The following is a 27,197-nucleotide window of genomic DNA, read 5'->3' on the forward strand; positions in this document are numbered from 1 at the left end:
CCCCACAGCCACGCTCCAAAATCGAGTGGAAAGCCTTTTCAGAAGAGCAAAGGGGGACTAAATCTAGAATGAGTATGATGGTCAGGTGTCCACAAACTTTTGGCTGTATCGTGCATTTCTCTCACTCATGCATGAACACAAGTAGGGAAGACACATTTCAGAAACTCCAGAAGGGTGTCACTTTCTCTCATATCTTCCAACTCCAATCCTTGGGAAATCTAGCCTGTTTTGTAGGGGTATCTTTAGGTCTGATTTTGAGTGGTAGTAGAATCTAAGAAATTTAAGTGGAATAATAAAATGTAAGCAGAGGTGAGGTCAGGGGTCATAAGCAAACATGTTTGATTTGTGTAGTAGGGACTCAATCAGAGGAGAGAAAAGAAGGTTGTTTTTAAATAGAAGAAAAGTTACAATTTGTAAGAAAGTATTTATATATTTACACACACACACACACACACACACACACATATATATACATAATTAATAGAAAATATGTACACACTGTGGGTAACAGTCGAAGAGAAAGAGTTAGCAGGTTTAATTATTAGAATATCACCATTAAATAGTGGATGATCACGAGAGCACACATTCTTTGCCCAGACTCTCTGCCTGTAGCACATTTTGCCCATCAATTTTCAGTCAAGGGAACAGGGGTAACCCTATCTATCTTCCCCCCTCTCATAACAGGGCGTCTAAAATGACCTACTGCGACTTCCCCGTCATGATGGAGCATCGGCAGCAAGCCGATAGGGCCACAAAAACCACAGCACCAGAATTAGAAAACAGCACATACCCACTCACCTCAATTGACTTGCAATGAAACACTTCCACACAGACATTGTAAACTGTGGACATGTTTTATATAATACTTAACACATCAACCAACATTACCACACTAGAAACCATTACGTTTTGCAGGAAGTTCATATTCTCCGATTTATTACCTTCTCTTAAAGTGTGTAGTTCCAGGACAATGACAACACCTACCTGGCTGTAATACTGAAGTGCTCCTAAACTTTGTAACAGATGTTCGATTAAGGTTGGATCTCAACTCTACAGCAAGCTAGAACCGGGCAACTGACATCATAATCATATTCATACATGGAGACAAAATATCCTGTGCATGGACAAATCATTTTGTCCTCCCTTAGATTTTTCACCCATTCCCACAGAGAGGGAAAAAAAAGAAAAGAAAAAAGAGAGACCATAATACATAAACACATACGCATCCAAGACAGTCCCTGAGAAGAGAAGGAAAAAAGTAATAAATTCTTGCTGTTTGAGGAAATCCCTCCCTCACCAGTTCACTCCCACATCCCCACCTTCTCTCTCCCTTTTAGACTGTATAAATAACCCCTGCTGGGGTCCCCAGGCTCAGAGAAATTGCCTCCTGCGCACAGAACACAAACTGAACCAGGATCACAAACATCAATTACCAATAAACTTTTGACACCAGCTTTAGGAAACTGCAGAAACAGGAGCAGGAGAGAACCAGACACAGTTAAAGACTGAGCTGTGCTTAAAGTCACTGGCAACAAGTCAGTCACTTCTGCATTTCTTATTTTGCCTTGAACGAGAACAAGCAGAACGGCGGATCAGGGAGATCAACGAACACGAGAGTGAACAAAAGAGCTGCAGAAATAGAAACTAGCTGAGCATCCAAGCATAACCAAGGCAAAGAAGAGGCAAAGGGTTGTGTATTCCAGCCATTCACAGTCTGCATCACAATGTGGTTCCTCGTTGTAATGTGGATCTCCAGCCTTCTTGTAGGCACTCAGGCTCAGAGCACTGCCAGCTTCTCGAGAGGCAATGACCGCAACAGGCGCTGTCAGTACACCTTCACGGTGGACAGCCCTACAGAGGCTAGCTGCCCCTCGACAGCATCCAGTGCTGAGATGGAAGCCCTGAAATCTCGACTAGGGCTGGTAGAGGCACTGGTAGCCCGCCTGTCTGGTGGTGAAGCATCAGGCACTGAAGCTCAGATGGGACTTCGGACAGCCTACACCCAAGTAACTGAAGAGAGGGACAGGTTGCAGCAGGAGAAAGCCAGGCTGGCTCAGCAGGTAGAACAGCTCCAGCAGACGGTGGAGGGGCTCCAGCGTGAAGTGGAGAGGCTGAGAAGCAGACCATGTACACAGCAGCCTCCCCAAAGTGTGTCACTCTATGATAGCAATCGCCAACCAGTAACAGGTACGTATTCTTCTCCAACTCCGGATTATTTGCATTTACACCTTTAAAATGTTTATTTAGTACAGCTGCCTGACCTGAAGATTTCAATAAGATTATTGGTCATTTTGTAATATCTAACATGGCATAGTGAAGCACCTTGGATAAGTGGCAATACATCTTCAAACAGTCTGCTACAAGTTCATCTGCCTTGATGTGATCTGGAGATGTTGGTCAAAAAAGGTATGCTTGCAGGAGCTTTGTTTTCTGTTCTATGATTGTAATGTGAAGAAGACTAATGTCTAAACGAGGGGTCTTCAGTCTTATCTGCAAAAGGCTGATGTGACTGCAGACTTCCATTCCAGCCACATTAGAAGCACAACTGATAGCTGGTTGATGACCAAGATGGGATTAAACGAGTGGAACAAGTGGCCTTTTCGTGGATAAGACTGAGACCCCTGTGCCATGTCTGGGTTGCCAGCTGTAAATCCAGAAGTTGGGTGTGTCTTTTAGCACCAGTAATGACACTAAATTTTTGGTCAGCTTATATAAAATTGTGCTGATGGAAAAAAAGCCTGAAAGCAAGGGCGACTTGGCAATGAGACTGCCAAAGCAGCTGGTAGTTTATGCAAGTTACGAGTCTGTGCTGGTAATAATGAGCCATATGCTCTTTAGATTCTTGAAGCTTTCTCCATCATACCTGACTGGTAGTATTAGTCACGCACAGAGGTGGGTCCAATGGCCAGCAAGTGTCCCTCTTAAAACCAGTAGGGAGCAGTATAAATAGAATGGAGTTTCATTCAAAGGAAATTCTGTTCTTTAACTATATAACAGTCTGTCATAGTTTATACAGAAGAAACAATGCATATTTATTTTATACCAACCACTGACTTGAAAAAGGGCATATTCGAGTGGTTAGGGAGCAGAGGAAAAACTCAAATTTGGCACAAAGGACTCTATAATACGAGTGTGATTGTGGCCTTATCCTACTTCCACACTGAATGCTTTTCTTGATCTGGCCTTGGTATGTTATCAAGCTGAAACATATTAAACCAGCAACCCTCTGGACTAAGTACTCCCATGTTCCCATAAGGAAGTACAGATGTTCCGCTCTCTCTTTTTTGGTGCTCATCTTCAACATCTGTTCTGCTCTTCATGTTGACACCTATGTTGCTGAAGCCTGCTGAGCCTAGTGCCAAAAAGATAAAAAATGCAAATGCTTAAAACAGAGGGAGAAGAGATGCAATGAACTGTGGTGACACTCATTAGTAAGAGGCTGAAGGACTCCTTCAGAGCACTCTTATCCTATTCTATGTCTTGGGTTTTCCAACAGAACACAGTATTTAGATTGATCAGAAAGCAAAAATTCACAAAATTAAACAGCTACAGCAATATTTCTTTTGGCTACCTTTTTCCAAAACGCATATCCTACACACGATCACTGGGGAGCCAGGACGGGGTACCAACCCATCACAGGGCACAATTGCGTGCACACTCAAACTACTGACAATTTGGAAATGCCAATCAGCCTACAAAACACGTCTTTGGACTGGGGGAGGAAACTGGTGTACCTGGAGGAATCCCCAAAGCGCGGCAAAAACATGCAAACCCTAACCCTGGAGGATGCCAGATAGAGGCTAAACCAGTATATTAACCAGAATCGAAAAAGAGCCCAAAGGTAACAGCTTCAAAACTGGACAGTTTAGCTGAATAATGGAGATTGGAATCAATTATTTAAAAAAACTGAAGAAATTATTTTTGGAAGCATGTGGTCAGATGAGACCAAAATCGAACTTTATGGCTAAGAACACCAACAACATGAAAAAAGGGGAATGAAAACTGGATGGATGGATATTCACCTTACAGACACTGGGGCTGTTTTGTAGCTGGTGGGCCACGGCTTCTCGTCAGTATTGTTGTCATCATGAATTCCTCCAAGGACTAGAATATTTTACTACTAAACCTGATGATCTGTGCCAGGAGGTTACAACTCGGGCCACAGAATACGATGACCCTAAACAGACTTCCAAATCATTACAAAAATGGTGACCATCGCAGTCTACAGAGGTGAACCCTCCTGTAAACGTGTGGCTTCATAGTGAGCTACGTGTCTAAGCTTACGTTATTTTTTTCATATAAGTTCATATAAAGGGACCAATAATTCTGCAGTTGATTGGTTATTGGATAAAAACATAGTTGCCATAACTATGCCAAAGATGTTAGTCACATGTTAGCCACACATTGGTTAGCTTGTATTGAAGATCCTTGCAAGGGTAGGAGCAGGTTTAATGTTGGTATGCCTGTGGTGAAATAACATCCACCAGATAAAAAAGGCAAGAAATTTTATACATTTAATCCTATCGAGGGGAGTAAAGGTAGGATCATTTAAGCAGCAAAGGCTCAGCATGCCAGCAATCATAAGCAGAGAAACGTTCAGGAGTAAGCAATTATGTTTAGTTAGAATCACTCTGCACTCCACTTGCTTTGAAAGGTTTCTCATTGTAATACTCTGATATCCATCAAGCAACACATGGCCCAGGCAGACAAACAGACCTCATGAACACCATGTACCTTTGGGCTTAGACCTACAGGTGTCGACTCATTTTTCAGTTGAAGTTAACATTGTTAAATTCACCACTGCTTAACTTTGACTCAACTCCTTAAAACTAAATCCAAAGTTAGCTTGCTGAGATATGAATCCAGATATTTTATTTATTTTTTACATTAGGGTAAAAAAAAAAAAAAACACCTTTAAACCAGTAATCAGCAGCACCTCTGATCCTCAAATCCAGCTTCCTGGCATTAACAACTGACCGTAATTTAAGGTCCATTAGAAAGTCTTGTAAACACTTTGCCACTTTTGTTTACAATGCTCGTAAAGTGAAACAGCAGTTGTTGCTTCATGTTGTAAATATGGCAGAACCTCAAACTTACAAAGCCAATGAGGATGTAGAAAGATGTGTACGAGTCTCAATCTGAAACACAAGTGTGTGAGTGCAAGTAGGATCCACACCAGCTGGTAATCCGCTCAGCACTGTTTATTTCCCTCTCGAAGATTCCTGTCTGTCACTGAACTCCACCCAGCTCTCTTGGACACACTCCTAAGTGAACAGAGGATCAGGTGCGTCAGAGATCAGAGATAGCCCCCCTCTGTGTCTGGTATTCCGTAATGCAGCCTTGCTTTCCTGAATGTTCCAGTGTTCCCATTGCCTTATTTGTTTTAAATACCAAGAAGACATGAGTTGGTATAAAGTACACTTTTTTTTGCATCTGGAAATGTGACTTGCTGTCTGTCTTGTAGGCACATCCAATTCTCATCTGGTTTCCAGGCCAGGCAGGACACAAGGAGACACGAGCAGTCTAAGAGGTGAGCTCAAACTCTTCACAAACACCTACACATTCAAGCAAACATTTTCCCCCAAAGCAAATGCATGCTATTGTGTTAATAATGAGTTGGAAAGGGATTAAAGATTGGCAATTACGTAGATTGTTGGGATTTGATGTACTTTTGAGGATCTTCCATCCAACATAAATGAATTTGGGAGAGGAATGGGCCACGGAAGTCTAAACTGTAGTCCTGTTATGATGTCAGTGTCACTTAAGGTGGGAACATCTTAACGCTTTGCTTAGAATGACAAAATAGTGCAACGAGTTCCTTCAACAGCAGCGGTCACCAACCCTCTTTCTTGAGATCGACTTTCCTGCAGGTTTCATCTCCAATCAAAATCGAACACTTGTTTTAGCTGATTAATGATTAGATGGGCAGGTCGGCCTGATTATGGTTGGAGCTAAAGTCTTCAGGAAGGTAGAGATCCAGGAACAGGGTTATTAACCACTGCTTTACAGAGTAAGTAAATCAGAGTGTAACTCATGGACCACATCTCAGATTGATAAGAGATGAAGCAGCTGTGTGTGGTCTCCAGTTGCTGTCCCACCTCTTGCCTTATGTTCACTCTCTGCTTTACCTTCACTCTCCTGAGTGTTTTACATGCTGTTCTGTTTCACACCTGCTTGATGTGTGAAATTGTTTGCCTATTCCCCCCCCCCCCCCCCACTTGTTCTCCCACAGATTCCTCTTGGTCCTATGGTAGTCCAGCATACCTGGAGTTGAAGGCTGAAGTTGCTGAATTTCCTGCCCCAAGACCAGAGGACACTGAAGATAACAGAGGTACAGAAAGTCACTCTTGGCTTTATTTACACACACACCATGCTATCCAAGCATCACCAAGACACAATCCAGTTGCCTGAAACCAAGTTCCAGTACTTCCCGTACGCTGCAAATACAGGACACATTAGTCTTGTGGCTCTGCTGACATGAACAAATACAGCTATTTTTACCACAGTACTTGGAGCCTAAACTGTCCAGCTTACAAATGAGCTTGCTGTATGTTTAGCAAGGGCCTAAAAAAGGAAAGGGTAAGTATACCCCTGATCACTTACACTGTGTCTTTGAACACACGTTCACAGCTACATTCTAATTTCAATTTTGTGTCAATTTGCCAAATAATGTCCTTCACCTTGTGTGTGCAACTTTTCAGTCACAGGACTAGTTATGTCCGCTTCCATGAAGGCACACTGTCTGAATTCCCCAGTTAAATCTCCTTATTGTATCTCTGTTCTTTTTCAGGCTGTGGTGAGCTGCTGTGGGTGGGAGAGCCAGTGACCCACCGTAAAGCAGACAGCATTGCTGGTAGGTATGGCGTGTGGATGCAGGACCCAGAAGCTGCGAGTCCTTATGGCTCCAACATGGTGTGGCGAATTGACACAGTCGGCACAGAGGTGCGCCAACTCTATGGCTATGAGGACATGGACCAGTTCACCCGTGGCTTTCCGGCCAAAGTGCTGCTCTTACCTGAGGCAGTGGAGAGCACGGGTGCCACTATGTACCGGGGCTCGTTCTACTTCCAGCGGCGCCGTAGCCGTACGCTCATACGCTACGAGTTAGGGTCAGAGAGTGTCGCTGCCCGCCGAGAACTCCCGCATGCCGGCTTCCATGGCCAGTTCCCCTACTCATGGGGTGGCTACACAGACATTGACTTTGCTGTGGATGAGAATGGCCTCTGGGTCATCTACAGCACGAACAAGGCTAAAGGCGCCATTGTGGTTTCCCAGCTCGATCCTCACACCCTGGAGGTGAAGAAGAGCTGGGAGACCAACATTCGCAAAACAACAGTGGCCAATGCCTTCATGATCTGTGGCAGGCTGTACACAGTGGCAAGCTATGCCTCACCCAACACCACAGTCAACTACAGCTTTGACACAATCACCAGCCAAAGTAAGGCCATTGCAGTCCCGTTCCAAAATCGGTACCGTTACAACAGCATGATCGACTACAACCCAGCTCAGAGGAAGCTTTTTGCCTGGGACAACTACTACATGGTGTCTTATGACATCCGGCTGGGGAAGCAACAGTGAAGGGGTCATGCTGGGAGATTAGCTAGAGAGGGTAGCAGATTGTAGACTGCAAAAAATATGGTTATGCTGGCTTTGCGATTATTCATATACTTACAATTTGAAATGATCACAGATGTAAGCAAAAGCAGTCATCAAATATTTCATAAATCTGTACGCAAGCTGATACTGTAAAGGAGTCTGATTGGTTTAGGAATACTATATATATTGCAGAAAAATCACAGGCACATATCAGCCTTTAACCAATGCAATCAGGCTCCAAAAATCAGATACATTAGTGATCTGGTGATTGAGCCTAATGCTAAAACTTACCAGCAGAAATACCGGCAGCCAGTCATTTGAAACGGCTCTAGATGTGGCTTATTAATATAATTTCTGCTTGTAACTCGTCATTTAAACGTACATGCCTTTGAGAATAACATTCTATGGAGTAAGAAAGGATTTACCTTTTGTTCATCTTTTAAAAACCAAAAAACTAACCAACCACCAAAGCTTTTTATTTTAAATCAGATCATTTTGTGTTCTCCAGTGCAGGTGCACGGCCCACTTGCTGCGTCAATAGAGAAATTATTTTTCTACATTTTGTCAGGGACATTTTTGTTTGTTTCTATACAGCACTGTAAAGAAGTCTGAGGGAGAGGAAAGCACATCCAACATATGCCAAAATTAATAGTAGTATATAAACATTTAAAAAAAAAAAAAAAAAAAAAAAAAAAAAAAAAAAAATATTCTCACCTTGCTTTAGCTTGTCAGAGTCAGTAATTTTTTAATCACTCAATACAGCATACGCTACTGATTTTACGGTTATTCATGAAACTAACCATGTACAAACTCAAAGTCTGAATAAAGATTATTGTATAATGAACATGGCTGGCCTTATTAATTTGAAGTCTTTATTGAACAATCAACTACACCAAAGAGGTATGCATGGTAACTCCCACATCACCAAATTGTTCTCTTAATAGATTTAAAAGCAGTGGTCACCAACCCTGTTTCTGGAGAGAAACCTTCATACAGGTTTCATCTCCAACCAAAATCTCCCAAAATACACACCCGTTCTAGTTGATCAAGAGCTTCTCGAGGCAATGATTAGGGCATGATGATGGGAGCTAAAGTCTTTAGGAAGATACATCTCCAAGGTTGGTGACCACTGGTTTAAATAAAAAAGGAGAGGAAGATGGAAACAGACATCAGTTCAGACTTTTCATTTTTGACAGCATATTATTTTATTAGTTTCTGTAACCAAACCAATGTAAATAAGACCGTACATATTTTAATACAGCGATTTAACCCCTGTACAAGTAAAACAAAAACAAAATTATTCCCCTCTCCACTCCTTCCTCTCCCGTTTGTCATTTGGGAGCCACACTTAAACCCCTGTATATCTGCAGCCTCCCGTTTGCATTAGCAACCTGAAAGAAATGGACTGGAGAGAGTAAAGGCCCAGGAGATTGAGGCCTGTGGACATTACAACAGAAAAGGAGTCCTTTTTGCATCTGAACTACAGTTCAATCATTTTTTTTCCCATCCATCTGCCCTTTTACACTCTTCTAAAGGCTGCCTCACATTTTGAAATGTTCTCTTTATTTTGCGCATATATGTATAGAAACCCAAGCTCAGTTTTCCGTGATGCCTTTCTACCATGACTGAAAGAACGGGGTTCCATCCTCTAGTATTGTCAGCAGCATGGCTGTGAACTGTGCCAAAGAGTGTGAACATTTGAAACTCCTCCACTCATATTCAGCAAACAGTGAAGCGCTGAAGCATACGAGACCAATTCTGAAGTAAACTAGTAACTGTTTATTTAAAAAGAGAGAGAGAGAAAAAAAAAAAAAAAAAAGTTATTTTGTATGATAAAGGGGCTGTCTTATAATGCCTAACCTTTGACTAAAGATTCCAGACTTGTAAACACGCTTGTTTTACACACAGCTCACCAGGGGGAAAAATAATCATAATAAAAATTCAGGGAAGAAGGTACGAAGGAAGGCTCTCAATAGGGACAGCCATCAATGAATCGATTGAATTCATCAGCAAAAATATCCAATCAGTTACTCTAACCATGCAATTCTCTCAAGGGAATTAAAAGCATAAAGACACTTCAGCATTTTTATATAAGCTGCACTGTCTTGTTTTTGACGCACATCTTGGTCAAGAGAAATTGCTTCACTATAGTGAGAAGGAGAAGAAGAGAGAGAAGATGAGCAGTGGCCATACACAGGTAAAGATGGAGGTGTGCACATTTAGGTCTCTCAATTGCTTAAACCGCAAAGCTTGAAAGAAAGAAAAAAGATAACAAATAGAAAATCAAACATTTTAAACAAAGATTTCTCTTTACCTACAATAAAAAAAAGGGGACAGACAAAACTTTTCAAAAAACAAAAAGGAAATAACTGCCCTTCTATCATGTGATTCTACTCGAGTAAAGGGGGGGTCAATTAAAAAAAATGGTGCACCCAGCAGCAAATTAAATTCTCATTTCGCTTTATACCTTCATTGTACATTAGAGATGTACAGTCATTTATGTTCTACTTTTTTTTTACGTCCGTTGGAAAAAAAAAAAGGAGAGAAAAAAAAAAAAAAAAAAAAAAAAAAAAAAAGGAGACATCTCTCCACTATGGAGAGAACAGGAGATCAGTGGGTGGTGGAGCAGAAGAGAGGCAGGGCAAAGGTGAGTGATCCACACACATTATAGCTTAAATTACACGCTACAGTTCACCCAGCAATCCCAATCTCCTCTCCACAACTCAAACTACCTCTTCCCCTCTAACAATTATCCCCTGTCAAATCACTGAATCAATCCATGCGTCAGTCCTGTTGGAGGTGACGCTGGTTTACTTGCTCTCCTCCGGTTTGATGGCCTGGGGCTTGATGGGACCTGTGCGGATAGGCTTGGTCGCAGCAAGGGGTGCGGGTTTGTCAGGCTCGGTACGGTCTTGTGGAGCCCCCTGGTGGTTTGGAGCGACACTGTCAATGGACTTGCCTGCTCCATCCATACGAGCAGACTTAGCAGCTGAAGTCTTCATCTGCTGCTGCTGCTCAGAGAAGAACTTATGAGTCGACTGTAGTACCTCTGCTCTCTGTTTTGCCTAGGAGGATGGAAAGCACTGTACATTCATAAACAATCATTCTAATCAAACATTCATTCTTATTATATAACCTATCTAATAAGTATAATAAAATGTTAGCATTACCTTAAGGTCCTGCTCAGCCTTAAGAGCTGCATGTGTGCCACGGGGTGCTAGAGGTGGCATAGAGGGGCCTCTGGGAGGGTGCTGGGGTCTGGGGTGTGGCATCAGCCCCCCACTAAGGTTGGGGGACATGGGCGGACCCATGGGGGTTCGTTGCACCCCCCCAGGAAAAGAGTTAGCATGTGGGGGACGAACCAGGGGAGACACCATGTTGGGCTGAGACAACATCTATTTGGGATAAAAATTTAGCTATATTTAGACATTGTTAGTGTCGAATTTCATGAAATTCCCTGAAATTAATTCTCTCTGTGACCTACCTGCGGGTTGAACTGTCCAGGGAAGTGCTGTGGGATTCGCATGCCTTGTGATGCAGACTGAAACTGTTTGGGATACAACATGCTGTTCATCTTACTAGACTGACTGCTTGGGCTTGTGGAGCTCGCCCTGAGGAACAGAGAATTTGCGATGTTAATGCATGTACCTAGAGAAACCCTTCACATGATGAAATTGATATTCTATAAATTGATATTTAGTTCTAATGAAACAAACAAGTCTTGGACTTTAAAGAAAAGCCTGTGGAGAAGGTTGCCAGGTTTCAGCAAAGTTTCTGACCTTTCTGGAATGTAACAAACCCCAAAACTAGTCAATCTGATCAAACATTATTAGATTTTCAACTGAAGTGTAAAGCAGCAACCCTTTTTTCAGTCTCAACAACCTTTAACAATGTTAAAATTTTTTATTTTTTTTTTAAAATTGTGCCGCCCTACACAAACACTAATGCTAGACAGAGTTAAGCCTGGTTTATACTCCATGCGTCCACGTTAGCACGAGGGAGCGTACAGCAAAAATGTCATCACGGAGTATGCAATTGAGCGTTGAGTGGGCAAGGCCTCATTCTACGTGGCGGTTTGCACTGCATTTTTTTGTAACTTGCCACACGGCGGTGCATCCGAATGACTTTGAGGTGACTCTTGCAGACAGGTATGATTGTACAGGTATCTCGAGGATCCATCCATGCCATAGAGATAGCCAGATGGCACAAAATTCATGGAAATATTTTAAAATTGTGATTTCAATGTGCTTTGTACATACTGCTGAAAGAATAAAGCCAAAGCTGAAAGTTTTTTGTGGTGCACCATGTTTTCATTCATCAGTATGTTCACAAATAAACACTGTCACTACATTACACCGTCATACAGTGATTAAACCTCATTCTGCTGTCTTTATATGTAGAGACGTTTACATGGATGGTTGAACATACAGAATGATCATTCTGTAATATCTTTCTTTATTTACACTGATGGGCAAACAATCACCTGATTTTGTAAATGTGAGATGACATTTGCAGGAAGCGCCAACTTTTTGCTCATGTCTACAGTAATTGCTAACATTTCCAAAATGAACCCACAATAAATAAGTATATTTAATGAAAGTAAAGGTCCATGTTTAATAAAAATCTTAATAAAATTAATAAAAATATTTTTTTTAATCAAGGTTGTTCAATTTAGTTTTACACGTTGTTTTTATAGCTATATTTTGTAGTAAATGGAGGCTCGTGGTGCAGAGCCAGGCGAAAGTATAAACAAGGCTGTAACTACATGAAGTTGATGGTCCAGAAGCATCTGAAGCTTTTCTTTTAAGAAATCTGTCCATATTCTTTTGCAATACACACACAGTCACGTGCCAATTATTAGGATAAAAAAAAAAAAACACACGCATTCATTACGCATACTAATGTTGATGTGTTGCTGACAGGTCAGCGAGGGGGTCGAGGAGGAGGGAATTATTAGTATTTTATATATATAATTTTTCATTATTGTTATGCGTGTCATTATTTCTGTCGGTTAGTGTTTCAGACATCAGATATTTATCATATATACTAAATGTTTTATACACATTTTAGAAATCTTTGAAGGATTTTTTTACATGGCACCCCTGCTCTCATCAGACAGCACCCCAGGGGTCACGGCACCATGGTTGGGAAACACTGGTCTAAAGTGTTTCTTGATTTGGGAGACGCGCCGTTTTGAAACACAGTGAGCCTGCTTATACATCAGTCAGTCACATTAGCCAGAAATTAGAAAGCTACAGTTCCACAGTGTGTCCGGGTCAAGAGTTCAATAAAGGTACTTTACGATTAATGTGCGAATGAAAAATTACTTTTCCCAGCAGCCCAGGTTTTTTTTTTTTTTTTTTTTTTTTAAATTATAGATTTTTAGTGTTTCTAGGGCATAGTATCAGGGATAACATTCTTTTAAAAATAAGTACTGAATTTTAAAAACCAGTACAGACACTTCAGATTTGAATACAAACAAATATTTTGAGCCCTAATACAGATAATGGCATGGTGTTATGTTGTAGAACCTACAGTACATAAGACACCATGTGTCAAATGAGTCCAATAACTGAATAATAAACCATGTACATAGAACATTCATCATAAAATTATTAGAAAAACACGTATATTTATTTAAAGCCATTTTCTTATATTAAACAGCATAGGTCATTTATCCAGTATCAGTCAATATACTCAAATGACTAAAATTTTGCCTTCAACTACATGGATATCATGAACATTTACCTTTAAAACAGCTACATTTGTTCTGATATCCCTGGTATCCAAGAGCATACATACCTGTAAGGACTTGAGGTAGGGGTCGTGCTTCTTGCACTGACTGGGGGAGTTCCAGGTTTCACATCCATCCCAGTGCCAAAGAGCTTTATGTCCATATCACACATCTGTCACAAACAGAGTATTAGCATGCCTGATCACACAAAACGCTGCCTAGCTAATAAACATGTGATTCATCTTCGTGTAGACAGGGATTTTCTTTAAAAGCATTTGCAGTGGTCTACTTCAAAGATCACTTGTATTTTTTATTTTATTTTAAACATAGCCCAGAATGAGACTAAAAAGAAGAGCACACACCTTGTTGGAAGGCTGCATCATGTTGTGTGTGTTCTGGCCAATGAGGCCACGGTATGGCTGGCTGCTTGGGGGCTGGCGGTTCATGTTGGGTGGCTGAGCCTGAGGTGGGGTAGGGGGCAGAGACTGGGGCAGGGCCAGCAGAGGCTGACCCCCACCAGAGCCATAGCTAGGCAATGACAGCTGAGAGCCAGGCATGGGGACAGTCACCTAGTGAGAGGAGGTGACGATAAATGGTATGACTTATGAATATATTAAATTGCACCCTAAAGAAAAGTTTGTATCTGCTACATGCACATAAGTATATAATGTGCTATGTGGATACCTGTTGTAGTGCAGAGCTGGGGCTCTGTGTCGAGCTGTAGTAACTGTTCTGTGTATGCTGCTGCACTTGTCCAGAGTACAAATTTGAATGCTGACTCATGCCCTGGCGCTGCAATATAATCATAGTGCAAGTTATAGCAACAAGCTATAACATAAAAAAGCAGCTTTACACACTAAAATGCCTGAATTTCTGAAAAATCCTGAGCTGGGAATATTATTTAACATCTTAAGTGTGTGAACTGATCTTCACCTGCAGGATGTGTGTATCTATAAGCTGGGAGCCACCGATTCCAGAGGGCTGGTTGAGCTGTGGTTCAAACAGGATGGGGATGTGCTGCGTGTTGGAGGTTTGCTGGAAGGCCAGGCTGGACTGGGGCTTACCCAGATCAGGGGGCTGCACTCCAGGGTAGCTGTGCAGCGTTGTCCCTGATAACATCATGGGAGATGGCTGGGACAAGCTGTTCTGCATGAACGCCTGTTGAGACCTGGAGAAGGGGAAAGAGCAAACATTTTTTAAAGGGCCATGAAACCTCCCTCTTTCAGCTCAAGTCTACCTCTCAATGTTTTAAAAAAATGCAGCTTAAATGGGCATGGATGACAGTGTGACGAAGGGAGGGGGAGTGGGCATGACCGGGAAAGGCAGGGGAGGAAGAGGGGGATGAGCCTTCAGAACACTCACAATAAAGATGGATAGTGATAAAGTTTTCAGATGAGACAGAGGACTTCTCTCCTCCTGAATCTCCAGGGCTAAATGGAAAGACAATAAATAGCAGTGCAGGTCCTCTGACCTATGTATTTGAACCATTAGCCCCTGGAGTGACTACGGGGGAAAACATAAAATAACACCGGAGGCAGAGGTGTCCACAGGCAAAGTGTCGGAATGATGGCTAGCTAATAGGCTCGAGCTTTTCAGGAATAAAAGACGAAGGCTCTTCCCTTCAACATGGACTCTCGTTGTATAGGTTTGCACACGACAAGTAAAACGGTCATGGTTAAAATTAGACACATGCCTCATTTGAAGGGATGGAAAAGTCCTCAGGACTTGTTACCACATCATTGTGTAGACGCAAACTGCTTTCATAACCAAGTCCAAAGTCCACCTTTCTCCAATTCTCATAGCTCTCCCGAAGAAACATACTTGAACTCTTACACCACTGAAACAAACTCTTGTGACCCACTTGAACGCCTCTCTCATCTACTACACCTGTATCAAAGCACCACGTGCTGTCATGAACAATTAAGAGACAGCATCTTCTCATATGATAAGAACACAGTCTCATGAATAATTATGAGACACCGACACATCATCGAAGTCTTATAGTACACTGCCAAGTCACTGCCTGTGACGTGTGAGAGGATGAGACTTTAAACCCTGAAGATGAAAATAGCAAAAAAAAAACAAAAACCAAAAAAAAAAACCCCCACAACCCTCAAAATTAACCAGTTTTCTCCTACAATTAAAATTAACGAATGCTAAGATTGTCTTTTATGATGTGCGATAAGAACACCTCTGTTAATCTCAGAAAATTTAGTTTAGTGTTTCATGATGCTTTAACATGTGCAAGATACAAAACAGGGTTTAAAAAAAAAAAAATAAAAAATAAAAAATAAAAAAAAAAAGCCAGTTCAAATAAAGCAGAAAAAACATTTGGGTTACCTATAGGGTTGTATGGAGGAGCTGAAGAGATCTTGTGGCTGAGAGACAGGAGGGCCGGTGCTGAGGCCGAGCTGAGCCTGGTGCTGTGGCTGACCCTGGAGAGGGGCGTATATTGGGATAGGAATCTGCTGCACTGCTGTAGGCTGCAAGAACACAAAAACATACAAAAAAAAATTAAATCACCCATCAGAACACAATATACTGTAAATGCTGATATGCAACAGTGGATATGAAAAGGAATATTTACACTTTGATATATAATTTAATATTTTAGCACAGTCAAAAGTGCTTAGAATTTTTTTTTGGTTTAGAATTTCCAGAAATGTATTCTTGGCTTTTTCTCAACCGATTTCTTGAGGAATCCCCCTAGGAAACTTTTTAAATAGTATTGAAGGAGCTCCCGCCTACGCTGGACACTTATTAGCTGCTTTTTCTGAATATTTCACCAGATTCATCAGATTTAAAAAAAACAAAAAAACAACTAAATAAAATGTTAGTTTTCTAATGAAAGAAATGAATATGTCGGCACAATTATATTTTCGTCTACAACACCGATTTCAAACATTTAAATCATACACCTTCAGATCAAAAAGTTTTTAAGATCATGAGAAACAATCCAGTCAAGTGTCCACAAACTTTTGACAGGTGGAGTACGTACTTAATAGAATACAAAACCACAAGGACAGTACACTAAAAAGTGACAACTAGGAATGTAAAGGTGTGTGTAGATTGTCATGAACAAGACGACAACCTAGAAGGCTTTGGAAAAATTGAAAGCGATTCCACTTTTTAGTTTTTTACATTTATCTCACACACACAGTTATAAGATGGACCCAGGTGTACAAATAGTAAAAAAGTATGCAAGATGTACCTGTGAGAGGCCAGGCTGAAAGCCTTGTTGCTGGGCCATGGAGGGAGGAGGCAGGCGAGGATGGGGTGTGCTAAACAGATGACTGGTGTCCATATAGAAGGCTGGGATTTGTGCAGCAGAACCTGCACGTACACACACACAGACACACACACAGCAAATACAGTACAGCAACGTCTGAGAAAATGATCGAATAAAGAAATCAATGTCACAATGACACCAGCACTGTGCCACTGTAAACAAATAAGAGAACAATCATTAAGAAAAGTGAAGTTTTGCCTTAAAACCAAACGAACAGTTTACCTGCTGCAGACTGGGAGACGAAGACCTGTGGGGTCTGCTGCTGTGGTAACATAGGAGGTACACAACCAAGCTGGGAGAAGTTGCTGGTGGACATTCCTGAACTCTGCAGCTGCTGTGGTTTCACCTTACAGATGTTGGGAGGGTCTGAAGCAGATGTGGTCTTGGTGCTCAACGATGATGTGGTGTAAGTGGATGAACCTGTAGAAGACTTATCATTAATATCATACGTATCTACATGAACGATAAGCAGTGGGTCATGACTTAACAAGAATATAGATTTGAATTATTGGGTTTCTGGGACCAAGGAGCAGTCTCAGAGCATACCTGACAACGAGGTGCTAGGTGTCACTGAAGCAACAGGTATCTGAGGCATGGAGGCACTGGAGAAGGAGCTGAAAGAGGCATTGCCCGCACCTCCTCCGCTGGTAATTGGGGAAGCAGAGGAGGTGACAGGAGAGCTCTTCTCTACCAGACTTGGGGAATTCTCCCATGCCTTACGAGCTGACTCCATCTGTTGGGGGTCAGAAACAAGTAAAGGCTTAAGAGTCGACTCTGGATGTAGAAAATGTACAATGTATATACTGCACAGCAATTAACAGGGTCTTAAAAGATAGCAATTTGACATGGCTGTCTCAAACACTTTGATATCCTACATTTTCCCTAATATTATAGCAAACCACTTTTAAAACACTTTTTTACACAAGTATTTGGCCAAATTAAGTTTGTCTGAAATAATTTTCTAATAAAATTAGTTAAAGTCTGAAATGTACAAGTAGATAATTTCCAATATAAAAGCACTGAACATTACCTTCAGTGTGAGGTCCACCGTAGCAGGAGAAACTGTGCTCAGGCTCGTGCTCTGCTGTAGGGTTTCTCTACGAGGCAGTGGAAGTGAGGGAGGGAGTGCCACCTGAATATACAAACAGAGGAAGTTTGAGTCATATGTAAAAATCTATATGGATACTTGCAGCGTTAGAAAAATCAAAGAAAAAGGTTAGAGAGAAGAAGAAGCATGACAAACGGAATGAGAATTAGACATACTAATTGCAGCCGTGGCTTACATTAGCAACTAGGCTCTCCTCAATCTTGCTTCCTCCAGTAGGCACAGTGTCAGCCAGTGAGGAGGACGGGGTAGTGTAGTCAGTCACAGATTCCTACAATACAGCACCATTAGAACAACTCGAACACCATTAGGACTACACTTACATCAAAGTGTTCAACTACAAAAACACTAACAAATGTCTAACATGCAGCTATTACAAGGATCCTTGTTGTAAATATTTTTCTATATTAAGAAATAACTAAATGCTGTAAAAAAACAAACATGTAGGTCTGATGTCTCTTTTAGCTCCCATACCTTGGAACTGCTTGAATACTCAGCTGAGGGGACTGTGATCATGCCTTCAATATCGCCTCCTAGTTCAGGAACTTTGTCTTGAGCAGGAGAACTGGAGTCCCTGTCCCTGCTACCAACAGGACCACCCTTCTCCAATCCATCTCCTTCTGACTGGCGTACATCTTTGGCCTTGCGGTTCTTTAGTGAGCGTTCCTTACCGATCGGGCCAGGCTTGTACTCCTTCGGCTCAGGAACAGCCATGTCAGGCAGCTGAAGGGAGGAGAGAAAAAATAAAAAGTTTAACTATATGCAATGGAGAGGAAGCAAAGCATTTTGACCACTACCAAACAATGTGAGGAACCACAGGGACATTTGGGGTGGCTAGATTTTTCCTTGGGTGTAAAACACTACCTATAATTTTGGTTACCTTTAGATATTTGTTCCTATCAAGACGGAGATTGTTGCGATTAATTGCTTCAAAAATATTTGGACAAAATTGAAAAAGCCTGGAGTTTACAAGATTTTAGGGATCATGGGTCAGTTTGATTGGTGCACTAACACAATGGTTTTCAAAGTGGGGGCCACCAGGGGGCCTCAACAATTTGGTGTGAAAAATAAATACATGATTTGCTATATATACACATTACTATAACATGTTATTTGTAACAATACATATTAAAAATCACATTTGCTATACCTAACTTTCTAATTGCTAAATAGACAAAACATCAACGTAAAAAAGGGGGATGTATTCTGAAGTCTCTATTTTTAATGTGTTTTAAAGACATCTTACAAAAGGGGGTCCTTGGTCAAATGTTAATGCCATTTGGGGGGCCTTGCCCTGGAAAAGTTTGTTAACCCCTGCACTAACAGACTGCAATGAAGTATAAAGTCAGTTTAGCAAAATATTTGCGAAAATAAATGCAAAAATAGCTTATTATTAGCAAAGAGAATATTGAAAATATTAACACACAACAGTCTGAATGACATGTTGTAAAGGGGAAAAAAAACAAACAAACACTGCCAACTTTAAAGCAGGCTCCCAGGCCTGGGTCCTGTGACGGCAAAATATACCTTTTGCGCTTTGATGGGTCCAGCACGGGGTTGTTTCTGTCTCTGTTCTTTGGGTTCGGGTAGTTTATTATCAGAGGTTTTCTCCAACATAGCTGGTGCTCCATCACTGTCCGTACTACCTGCTGAAGAGGGAGCGCCAAATTGGATACGCTCCATGCCGAGCTCAACACCACTGTCCGTTGTTGCCTTCACACCCTTAACATATAACGACAGAACCACTTATGTAGACTGTTTATCCACGACAATAAAATAAGAATGAAATATCTGTGCGTATTGTAAAATACAGTCGTGAAGTAAGGTAAATGAAGTAATACAGAATGACACCACACTCACTTCAGAGGTCACGGTCCCAGCAAAAGAGGTAAGAGGTTTATTCCAGGCACTGACTGAGGGTGGCTGAGGGGGGCTGATGGGCCCAACTGAAATTAATGCACACAAACAAACAGTATGAACCATACAATCAACAAAAAAAGTGTTAAAAAAATAAAATAAAATAATTTATATAAATAAATGACAAAAGACAAAACTAGCCAATCACGATCATGGACATGTGCGAAGCCGTACGTTTCTTGACATCAGTGAGGACAGTGGAGCCAGCCACTTTATTCTCCCACAGCTCGGTACCCAGAGTGCTGTGTGCCTGGGTTTTAGTGGAGAAGTCGACAGATGCAGGGGGCAGAGGGGCCACAGTACCCTCTAGAGGCTGCGAGGAGGCAGTTGTCTGGGTCTGAGCAGAAAGGCTATGTTGGGAGACAGAGATTGATGGCTGTGGTTGAGACTGATGAGCTGACTGAGAAGAGGTCTGAGTCTGATGGGCTGCGGATGCAGCTGATGTCTGCTGCTGTTGCTGTTTTCTGGCAAACCTTGGTGGCAGCTTGGATCCACCTCCACCCCTGCCCTTTTCCCCTGAGCTCTTTTTACCCCAGTTCTAGAGAGAGAGAGAGAGAGAGAGAGAGAGAGAGAGAGAGAGAGAGAGAGAGAGAGAGAGAGAGAGAGAGAGAGAGAGAGAGAGAGAGAGAGAGAGAGAGAGACACACACACAATACATTTCCTTTATCCTGCAAGACAGCCATATATTCATATCTGGCACAGCATGCTGTTTACTCAAAATGTCCCAAGTTTTACGACTCTAGCCCGATGGTTCCCATTAAATCTCCAACTGACAATTTGTGGGTAAGAGCGCATGAGCAACGGAAATGCAGCAGTGTCGTTCTCGGCTCGGTTGCATAAACCGCAAAGCGGATTCACAGATTTCACAATAAAGTGCAACCGTTCACCCAAATGATACAAACCTGCACAGTCTGCTCCTCCTTCTTTCTCCTTTCCTCATCCTGCAGACGCTTCTGCTGCTTTCGAGACACAACCTCTGTGAAGCCATCATCATTAGTGTTGGACTGTGGATCCTCCAAGGTCGTCACCTCTGGATGATCATCAATGATTACCACGCCTAAGTTAATCAAATACAAGGTGCAATGAGCCACTGCGCAGCATCTTAAAACGTCAAGGTTTGAAGGTTCTAGAGATAGCAGTGCCACCAAACAGGATTTCGGCGACTCACTGGCATAGTTGTTAAGGTCAAACTGGGATAGTGCGTTCTCCTTCTCCTTAGGTTTCTTAACGGGTTGCCTGGACTCCTCTTTACGCCGGCCAGGAGCTGGCTCTCTACTGGACTTCTGACCTGCTCCAGTCTGGGCAGCATCCGCACTCTGAGCTGCAGCACTACAGAGAAAGTACCAACAACAGCATGAAAATATATTTAGAAGGAAATTCAAAGAAACAGACAGGAGTTGAATATGATTAAGGTAAGGTCCAGAAGAGATACAGAGAGTGTGGAGCAAGGGCAATGACTGCATTACTTAAAAATCGGTTTTTGTTATTACTTTATATTTCTTTTGAAAGAGCCAAATATTCCAGTAATACTGATATAAGCTTAGACACATTCACTTCAAAAGCATGTAGGACAGCAACCTTGCTATTTCAGACTCTCGTTCAGCTATAGAGAGGCAGACAGTCTAAAAATATGAAAAGCTATGCTTGGACACCGACACAATATAGCTTCTTGCTGGCACATTACCATCAAAGCTGGAGGTCAAATGGATGTCTGTTATAAAAGGAAGATTCCTAAAGCGGTTTCTATAGCAAGACCACTATTTTTCCTTCACCAAACACTTTGTCGTGAAATTACAGGACCCCTCAGATCCAAAAAAATCATTGCCCAATTTTGTGTAATACATGTACAATAGTAGCACTTCCTATGCTATTTGAACTTATGAACTTTGGACTTCTGTTGCTTTTACACCAGCCAGCCTTGTAGACAATGGTACACAATTTCCATATGTATCAGAAATGAGCGTTCATTTTCCTTTTGCATCCTTTCCACCAGTTATTAAAAGTATATTATGTCTCTGGCCAAATAACTAGTAACATTAACAGTCTTCACATAACAGCACTTAGGTCCAAAGAAACCCCTCAAAAAACAAATCAAGGTGGAGATACCTACTTAATTTTAGTCTTATTTGCATTAATTAGCCAGTATATGCTAACTAACAAACTAGTCTAACTGTACGCTGATTGCTTCGTTTCACCAGGTTCAATTTTGCGCTTACAAAATAGTAGCAAACAACAAAATAAAACTGCTCTTTGAAAAGACAAGGTTTATTTTTATTAATGATTTAGAAACCTTAGACATTGGGTATGTTGATAATCACATCCATATATCAAAATGTATGGTTCAGTTAGAAACTGCCACAGACCTGTTTCAACCAAGGTAAAAATCCTACTCATTAGACATCACTATACAAACACAAACAAGAGGTCTATATGAATAGGTTAACTACTTAACCGTTTAACCAAAAAGGCACTCACCCCCTGCGTCCAGATTTCGCTCCGGAGCCTCCTCTGCGCTCACCCTTGCCCCCTGCGTACCCTCTGCCAGCCTTTGCGCCAGTGTTAGTCCTGCGGTTTTGTCTGTCTCCTGGCCTTTGACTGGAGAAGCTCCTCTTGGCTACAGGGACTGCCTCACGTTTCGGAGTTAGTCCTGCCTCGGCAGGAGACTTGCTTTGACCTCCCGTGGATTGGGGGGGTGCAGATGAAGATGCTGTAACAGCGACCACTGCATCAAGTGCACCCTTTCGCTCTTCTCGTTCCCTCCGCTCATTAAAGTCACTACTTTCAGAAGCGGTCTCCCACTCCTCGTTGGCCTGGTCTGAAGAGTTCTGGTTAGACAAGTCCGGGGATTTGCTGCCAGCAGCAACCACTGTGGTGGTTCCCGTCTCAGGAAGTACCGCCTCTGTTACAGGAACCTCGGCAGGAGTGGTGGCAGTGGTAATAGGTGCTGCTATAGCAGGACCTTCAGGGAGGGTGACAGGCATTCCTGGAGCTTTGGACACTGCTGCAGACATAGATTCAGACACTGGGGCAGGTGATTGTGTTGCTGCAACAGTTGCTGCTTCACCTGCTATGATCGCTGCTTCACGTTCTTTAAGTCTTCTAAAGCGTGGTGGTTTGTCCTGCCTGGGGGGTCTCGCTGGCCTTGGCCTCCGAGGTCTCTCTCTAGTGATTTGGCCAGCATCTCTTATTTTCTTGCCTTCGTGTTTAGGCAAGCGCTGTTCAGAGGTGGTGCCGTCCATGCGAGATGCCTCGGCTTCTTCTGGCCTAAACGTCTCCATGGGCTTGGAGGGCCAAGGCAGGCTCTCTCTCACCGCAGGCCTACGCATGGGAGCAGACCTGTTGGCAGCACGCTCTCTCCCTCCACCTCTCCGGTTGTATAGCCCTCCTCTACCACGTCGTGTTGGTTCTCCCTTAGGAAGAAATCCTGGTTTGGGCCGACCCTCCTCTTCCCGAGGGCCGGATTTATCTGGTAGGTGTCCGGGTCCGAACCCAGAGGCAGCTTTTGTGGCAGGACGAGGGTCAGGCAGATCACGGCGTAGGGGTCTACTAGGTTTAGCAGTGGGCTCGCGGTCAGAAGGTCCAGTGTCACTAGCAGACTCTCGGCCTTCGCTCTCAGAGTCTGTGTCTGACCCCCTCCTGCGCCTGCGTTTAGGAAGCACTTCAAAATCTGAACTTTCACTGCGAGTCTCGCTCTCCTCACGGCAGCGGAAACCTGCAGTCCCAGAGACGCTCAGCAGATCGGGACGGGAGCGTGGCTCTCGGTACGAGTACTCCACACGCTCCACACGACTACGCCCACGGCTACCTCGTCCTCGTCCACTGTAACTGCCTCGATAACTACGCCCACGTGAGTAGTACTCGCCCCGACCCCGCCCTTTGAAGTTTGCATCAGCAGGCCAGTCATGTTCCTTGTCCGCCTCCCTGTCCCTCTCTCGCTCTCTTTCCCTCTCCCGCTCTTCTCTGCGGTTGGCTCTTGACAGGTTGGATTCTTTTCGAGAGGGTAGTTTGGGTTCAAGGCGCTTGTCACTGGGCGGGGGTTTGCTTGGTTTTTCCTCCTGGGTGGTGGTGGTGGCTGTTGTACCTATGGGTGCCTGAGGCTCTCTTGCTTTGGTGACACCAGGTGCTGCTCCTTCCTCTGGTCCAACCATGATCTCTTTCGTCCCCTCACTAGAAAACTTCTGGCCATCAGACACGGTGGCCACACTGGGTGGGGGGTTTTTGAGAGCAGGACCTTCTTTTTTCGATCGCTCCCCTCGCTCATGACGCTCCTCTTTCTCTCGCCTCTGCTCCCTCTCCTCCTTCATGTCTCGCAGGACAGGCTTCTTTATTGGCCCTGACCTCCTAACCGGCCTCTCCCCCCCAACTCCTTCTCTTCTCCCTCCGCGAGACCCCCAGCGCAGCTCACCCTTCTGCTTACCAGGTGCTTGTAGAGGCAGCTTATCTGCTTTGTGCATACCATCTGTAGCAATAGGTGGAGTGGCACGGTTAATGTTAATTACATGTCCCTGGCCAAAGGGCTCCTTTCTGGAACTGTCCTCCAGCCGTTCTGAAGCTTCAGGGAGATCCACCGTCTTCTGTACTACAGAAACGCCTTCAAACCTGGGCTCTTCCAGTTTGAGAGAGTGACTTGACCCTTGAGAGATGGTCCTCTTCAGCACAGCCTGCCCAATAGCCTCAACCTCATCTCCACCAGAGAGAGTGGCTACCTCAGATTCAAAGGAAGAGATGACGGGGGCCCTGTCTGTATGCAGGAGACCTGGCACCTCTTCTGAAACATGGCTAAAGGTGGAGAGAGGCTCAGAAGAGTCTCTGAAAAAGTCACTCTTGCCCCTCGGTTCCAGCGTGCTGTGTTCCTGAGGATACACAGATGATAGTCCTCTTTCCAAGTCCAGACCAGCATCCAGTCTACTCATATAAAAGACAGAGAGAGAGAGAGCATATGAAACAGGAATTTCATATTTGAAAAGAGGTTTCTCTCAATAGGTTTCCTTTTACACCCAGAGTGACTGACCAATTACTAAAAAAAAAAATTATAAAGAGCTTCAAGAAAAGTTCCATTTTGAAGAGATCAAAACCAAGTACGACAAATTAAAGCTTTCTTTTAAAACTCACCGCGGCTCCTTGCAGTTCTCCTGGACTTTAGGGGGTGTTGGAGAAGTTAAGGGTTCAGTCGGAGGGTAAGGGTCCGATCCCCACACCATTCGAGGCTCACTGGTCATCCCATGCTCTCTTATTGGTCGGTGATCAAAGGAATCGGAACCAGAACTACTATTATCAGTGGGCTCTCTGCGGACCAACTGTTTTGGAGGCATTCTCCCTGTTAAGAGATAGTTGAAATAATTTGCAAACCATGATCGTTTCTTTGAAACAATGCCACAAACATATAGGCATGTGCTGGAGTGTTTAATCCCAAAACTGCTCGCTGATGCACGAATCCGCAAACGTATTCGTATTCATAAAGAAAAAATTGTAGTGGATAGGAAATCAAGATTATGCAGATTCAAGGAAATGAGTATCAAGGAAGAAATGTCTTGGTGGAACAACAATAAAAAAAATAACATTGTTATTAAACTTTTTTTTTCCTGGAGTAAACTCAAGATGGAATAATTTACCTGGATGCATGGGAGGTATATCCATAGGTGGGCGTCCAGACATTATACGTGGGTCCATATATGACTGCATCATCAGCCAGCGTGGGTCAAAACCCATAGAGGCCAGATGTTGATGATGCGGATTCAGTGGCTGATAGAGAGAGCGATGCTGAGGGGGCACTGATCCCCCTGAGGGGGACACTGAACCTCCAGCAGTCTGTTGTTGCTGCTGCTGCTGTTGCTGCCACTGCTGTTGCTTCAACTGCTCCTGAGATAGAAATATAAATAAGTGCACCAAGAGACAGTCAACGTTTTGTCAATCATCTTCGGTGGTTTCACAGAAGTCAAAAACCCCTCCAGAGGCACTCTATACATAGATCGTTAATTAACCCCTACAGACATGACTTCCTTTTCAAGCATGCCTTACACTAATGTGAAATAACGGTGAAGCGGTGGTTACAAAACCGATGATTCTCTGCGTGAGGCAAATACCTGCTGTCTTAGGAAGCGGGGTGGCAGAGATTTTTGGAACTGTTTGGAGTAACCAGAGGGGAGTGAAGGACGAATTGTGGCCCCCACCTCACCCTCATTCTCCAGTGGTGGGTGGGGTATATCCTCACTGACAGCGCGATCAAGCCGAGGCATCGGAGGCTCTTCAACTGCAAGAGAATATACACGAACAACTGTTTGAGAAATCTCACTCAAAAATTCACCCGACATTTAGGTGGGGATTGATGTTTGATCACAATGTGAATATCATTTTCAAAAATTTGTATGTTTTGTCCTGTTTTCAATGTACTTTCAATGAGTTTATATTGCAACAAACTAGGCAACATAAGTTAAGTGACAGACACTAACCAAGCCCTTAGGGATATAAACTCTCCATCCCATTCTTACCTCTACACTCTTCTGGGCTAAAGTAGTCTCTAATTGGTTGTCTTTCCACCTGTATCTCCTCAACTACTGCAACCTCCACCTCGGCTTCCTGCGATTCGGTAACAGTCCTGTGGACCGGAGGGCTGGGTTGCCTGGTAACAAACTGCGGCTCCTCCTCCACACTTGGCTCTGGCCCATCAAGAGAAGGTATGGGCACAGATGGGAGGGGTTGCTGTGCAGGAGCAGCATGAGTGGGCGAGGTTTCAGCAGGCAAGCTAGGCACTATTTCAGCCTCTGATTCATTGCTCTGGACGGGCGTAGTAGGTTTTGCAACCTCCGGAGTAACAGCAGGCCGTAGCTTTTCATTGAGGCGTTTGAGCTTCTCAGCACAGGCGGCCAGCCTCTGCTCCTCCATTCGCCTTTCCTCTTCCTCACGCCGCCGCCGAGCACGTTCCACAGCCTCGGAAAGTTCAGACTGCTTCTTACGCTTCTGTCGCCATGCCTCCGAATCATCCTCACCAGCAGCGTAGGCTGTGGAAGGTTTTGACAAACGAGCCACACCAGTTCCTGCAGATCGTCCAGCCTGGGAGAATAAAGAGCCTGTTATCAGCCTGGAAGCTCATCTCATATATCCAACAGCAAGATACAGACCGCATAGGCATAATCAACACTTATGAAGATGACGAACTGAAGTTGCATGCCTTACCTGGTAGTCTTGAGGTGGTCCTGTTTTGTTGTATTGAGTTGCACTGATTGGTGAGGAAGCTCTAGGTTCCCCACTGTCTGCCCATGAGTTCCTGTGCTCACTTCTGTCCTCTCCCCCTTCTTTCCAACTCTCCTGGGCATCAGCATTGCGAGATCGTATGCGTTCCACCTTATTTACCCACTCCCTGTATGGAAAAAATTAAAAGCTTTTTTTTTTTTTGCAAAGTTAAATTTTTCCTCTCAAACACCATAAAATATGCTAGATAATTTCATTTATAGGATGAACGCACATACAATTCAGTTACAGTCACTGTTACTTACCTGCCAGTATACTATGGGTGTAAAAATTCCATAGTCTGTAACTGCAACTGTTTTGTGCTCAAAA

At 43.2% G+C, this 27,197-nt stretch overlaps 2 protein-coding genes across 6 annotated transcripts in view; one reads left to right on the forward strand and one right to left on the reverse strand.

Annotated features, from left to right (window-relative positions):
• Nucleotides 1–1,356: 1,356 nt before the first annotated feature.
• myoc (myocilin) lies at nt 1,357–8,440 on the forward strand. The gene is made up of 4 exons (XM_017455837.3): nt 1,357–2,187; nt 5,465–5,530; nt 6,233–6,331; nt 6,791–8,440. The coding sequence occupies exons 1-4, from the start codon at nt 1,725–1,727 to the stop codon at nt 7,576–7,578; spliced, it is 1,416 nt and encodes a 471-aa protein (XP_017311326.1). The 5' UTR covers nt 1,357–1,724; the 3' UTR covers nt 7,579–8,440.
• Nucleotides 8,441–8,776: 336 nt separating this feature from the next.
• The window catches only part of prrc2c (proline-rich coiled-coil 2C), a 30,752-nt gene continuing 12,331 nt past the window's right edge, over nt 8,777–27,197 (reverse strand). For 4 of the 5 annotated variants that reach the window (XM_017455833.3, XM_017455835.3, XM_017455831.3 and 1 more), the window contains 25 exons: nt 26,814–26,997; nt 26,129–26,690; nt 25,724–25,890; nt 25,253–25,499; nt 24,753–24,957; nt 22,116–24,545; nt 20,809–20,969; nt 20,543–20,697; nt 19,816–20,179; nt 19,585–19,670; nt 19,252–19,446; nt 18,199–18,447; nt 17,903–17,995; nt 17,650–17,751; nt 17,166–17,352; nt 16,842–17,039; nt 16,542–16,663; nt 15,671–15,813; nt 14,264–14,498; nt 14,015–14,122; nt 13,693–13,899; nt 13,399–13,502; nt 11,081–11,207; nt 10,767–10,991; nt 8,777–10,661 (listed from right to left, as the gene is read on the reverse strand). In XM_017455833.3, the coding sequence (XP_017311322.1) occupies nt 10,407–10,661; nt 10,767–10,991; nt 11,081–11,207; nt 13,399–13,502; nt 13,693–13,899; nt 14,015–14,122; nt 14,264–14,498; nt 15,671–15,813; nt 16,542–16,663; nt 16,842–17,039; nt 17,166–17,352; nt 17,650–17,751; nt 17,903–17,995; nt 18,199–18,447; nt 19,252–19,446; nt 19,585–19,670; nt 19,816–20,179; nt 20,543–20,697; nt 20,809–20,969; nt 22,116–24,545; nt 24,753–24,957; nt 25,253–25,499; nt 25,724–25,890; nt 26,129–26,690; nt 26,814–26,997 (7,111 nt within the window). In that variant the 3' untranslated portion in view covers nt 8,777–10,406. Of the gene's footprint in view, nt 10,680–10,766; nt 10,992–11,080; nt 11,208–13,398; nt 13,503–13,692; nt 13,900–14,014; nt 14,123–14,263; nt 14,499–15,670; nt 15,814–16,541; nt 16,664–16,841; nt 17,040–17,165; nt 17,353–17,649; nt 17,752–17,902; nt 17,996–18,198; nt 18,448–19,251; nt 19,447–19,584; nt 19,671–19,815; nt 20,180–20,542; nt 20,698–20,808; nt 20,970–22,115; nt 24,546–24,752; nt 24,958–25,252; nt 25,500–25,723; nt 25,891–26,128; nt 26,691–26,813; nt 26,998–27,197 lie in introns of all 5 variants that reach the window. The other variant, XM_017455836.3, reaches the window with a different exon arrangement.

The sequence above is a fragment of the Ictalurus punctatus genome, chromosome 25 (genome assembly GCF_001660625.3).
Source record: "Ictalurus punctatus breed USDA103 chromosome 25, Coco_2.0, whole genome shotgun sequence".
Taxonomy (NCBI): domain Eukaryota; kingdom Metazoa; phylum Chordata; class Actinopteri; order Siluriformes; family Ictaluridae; genus Ictalurus; species Ictalurus punctatus.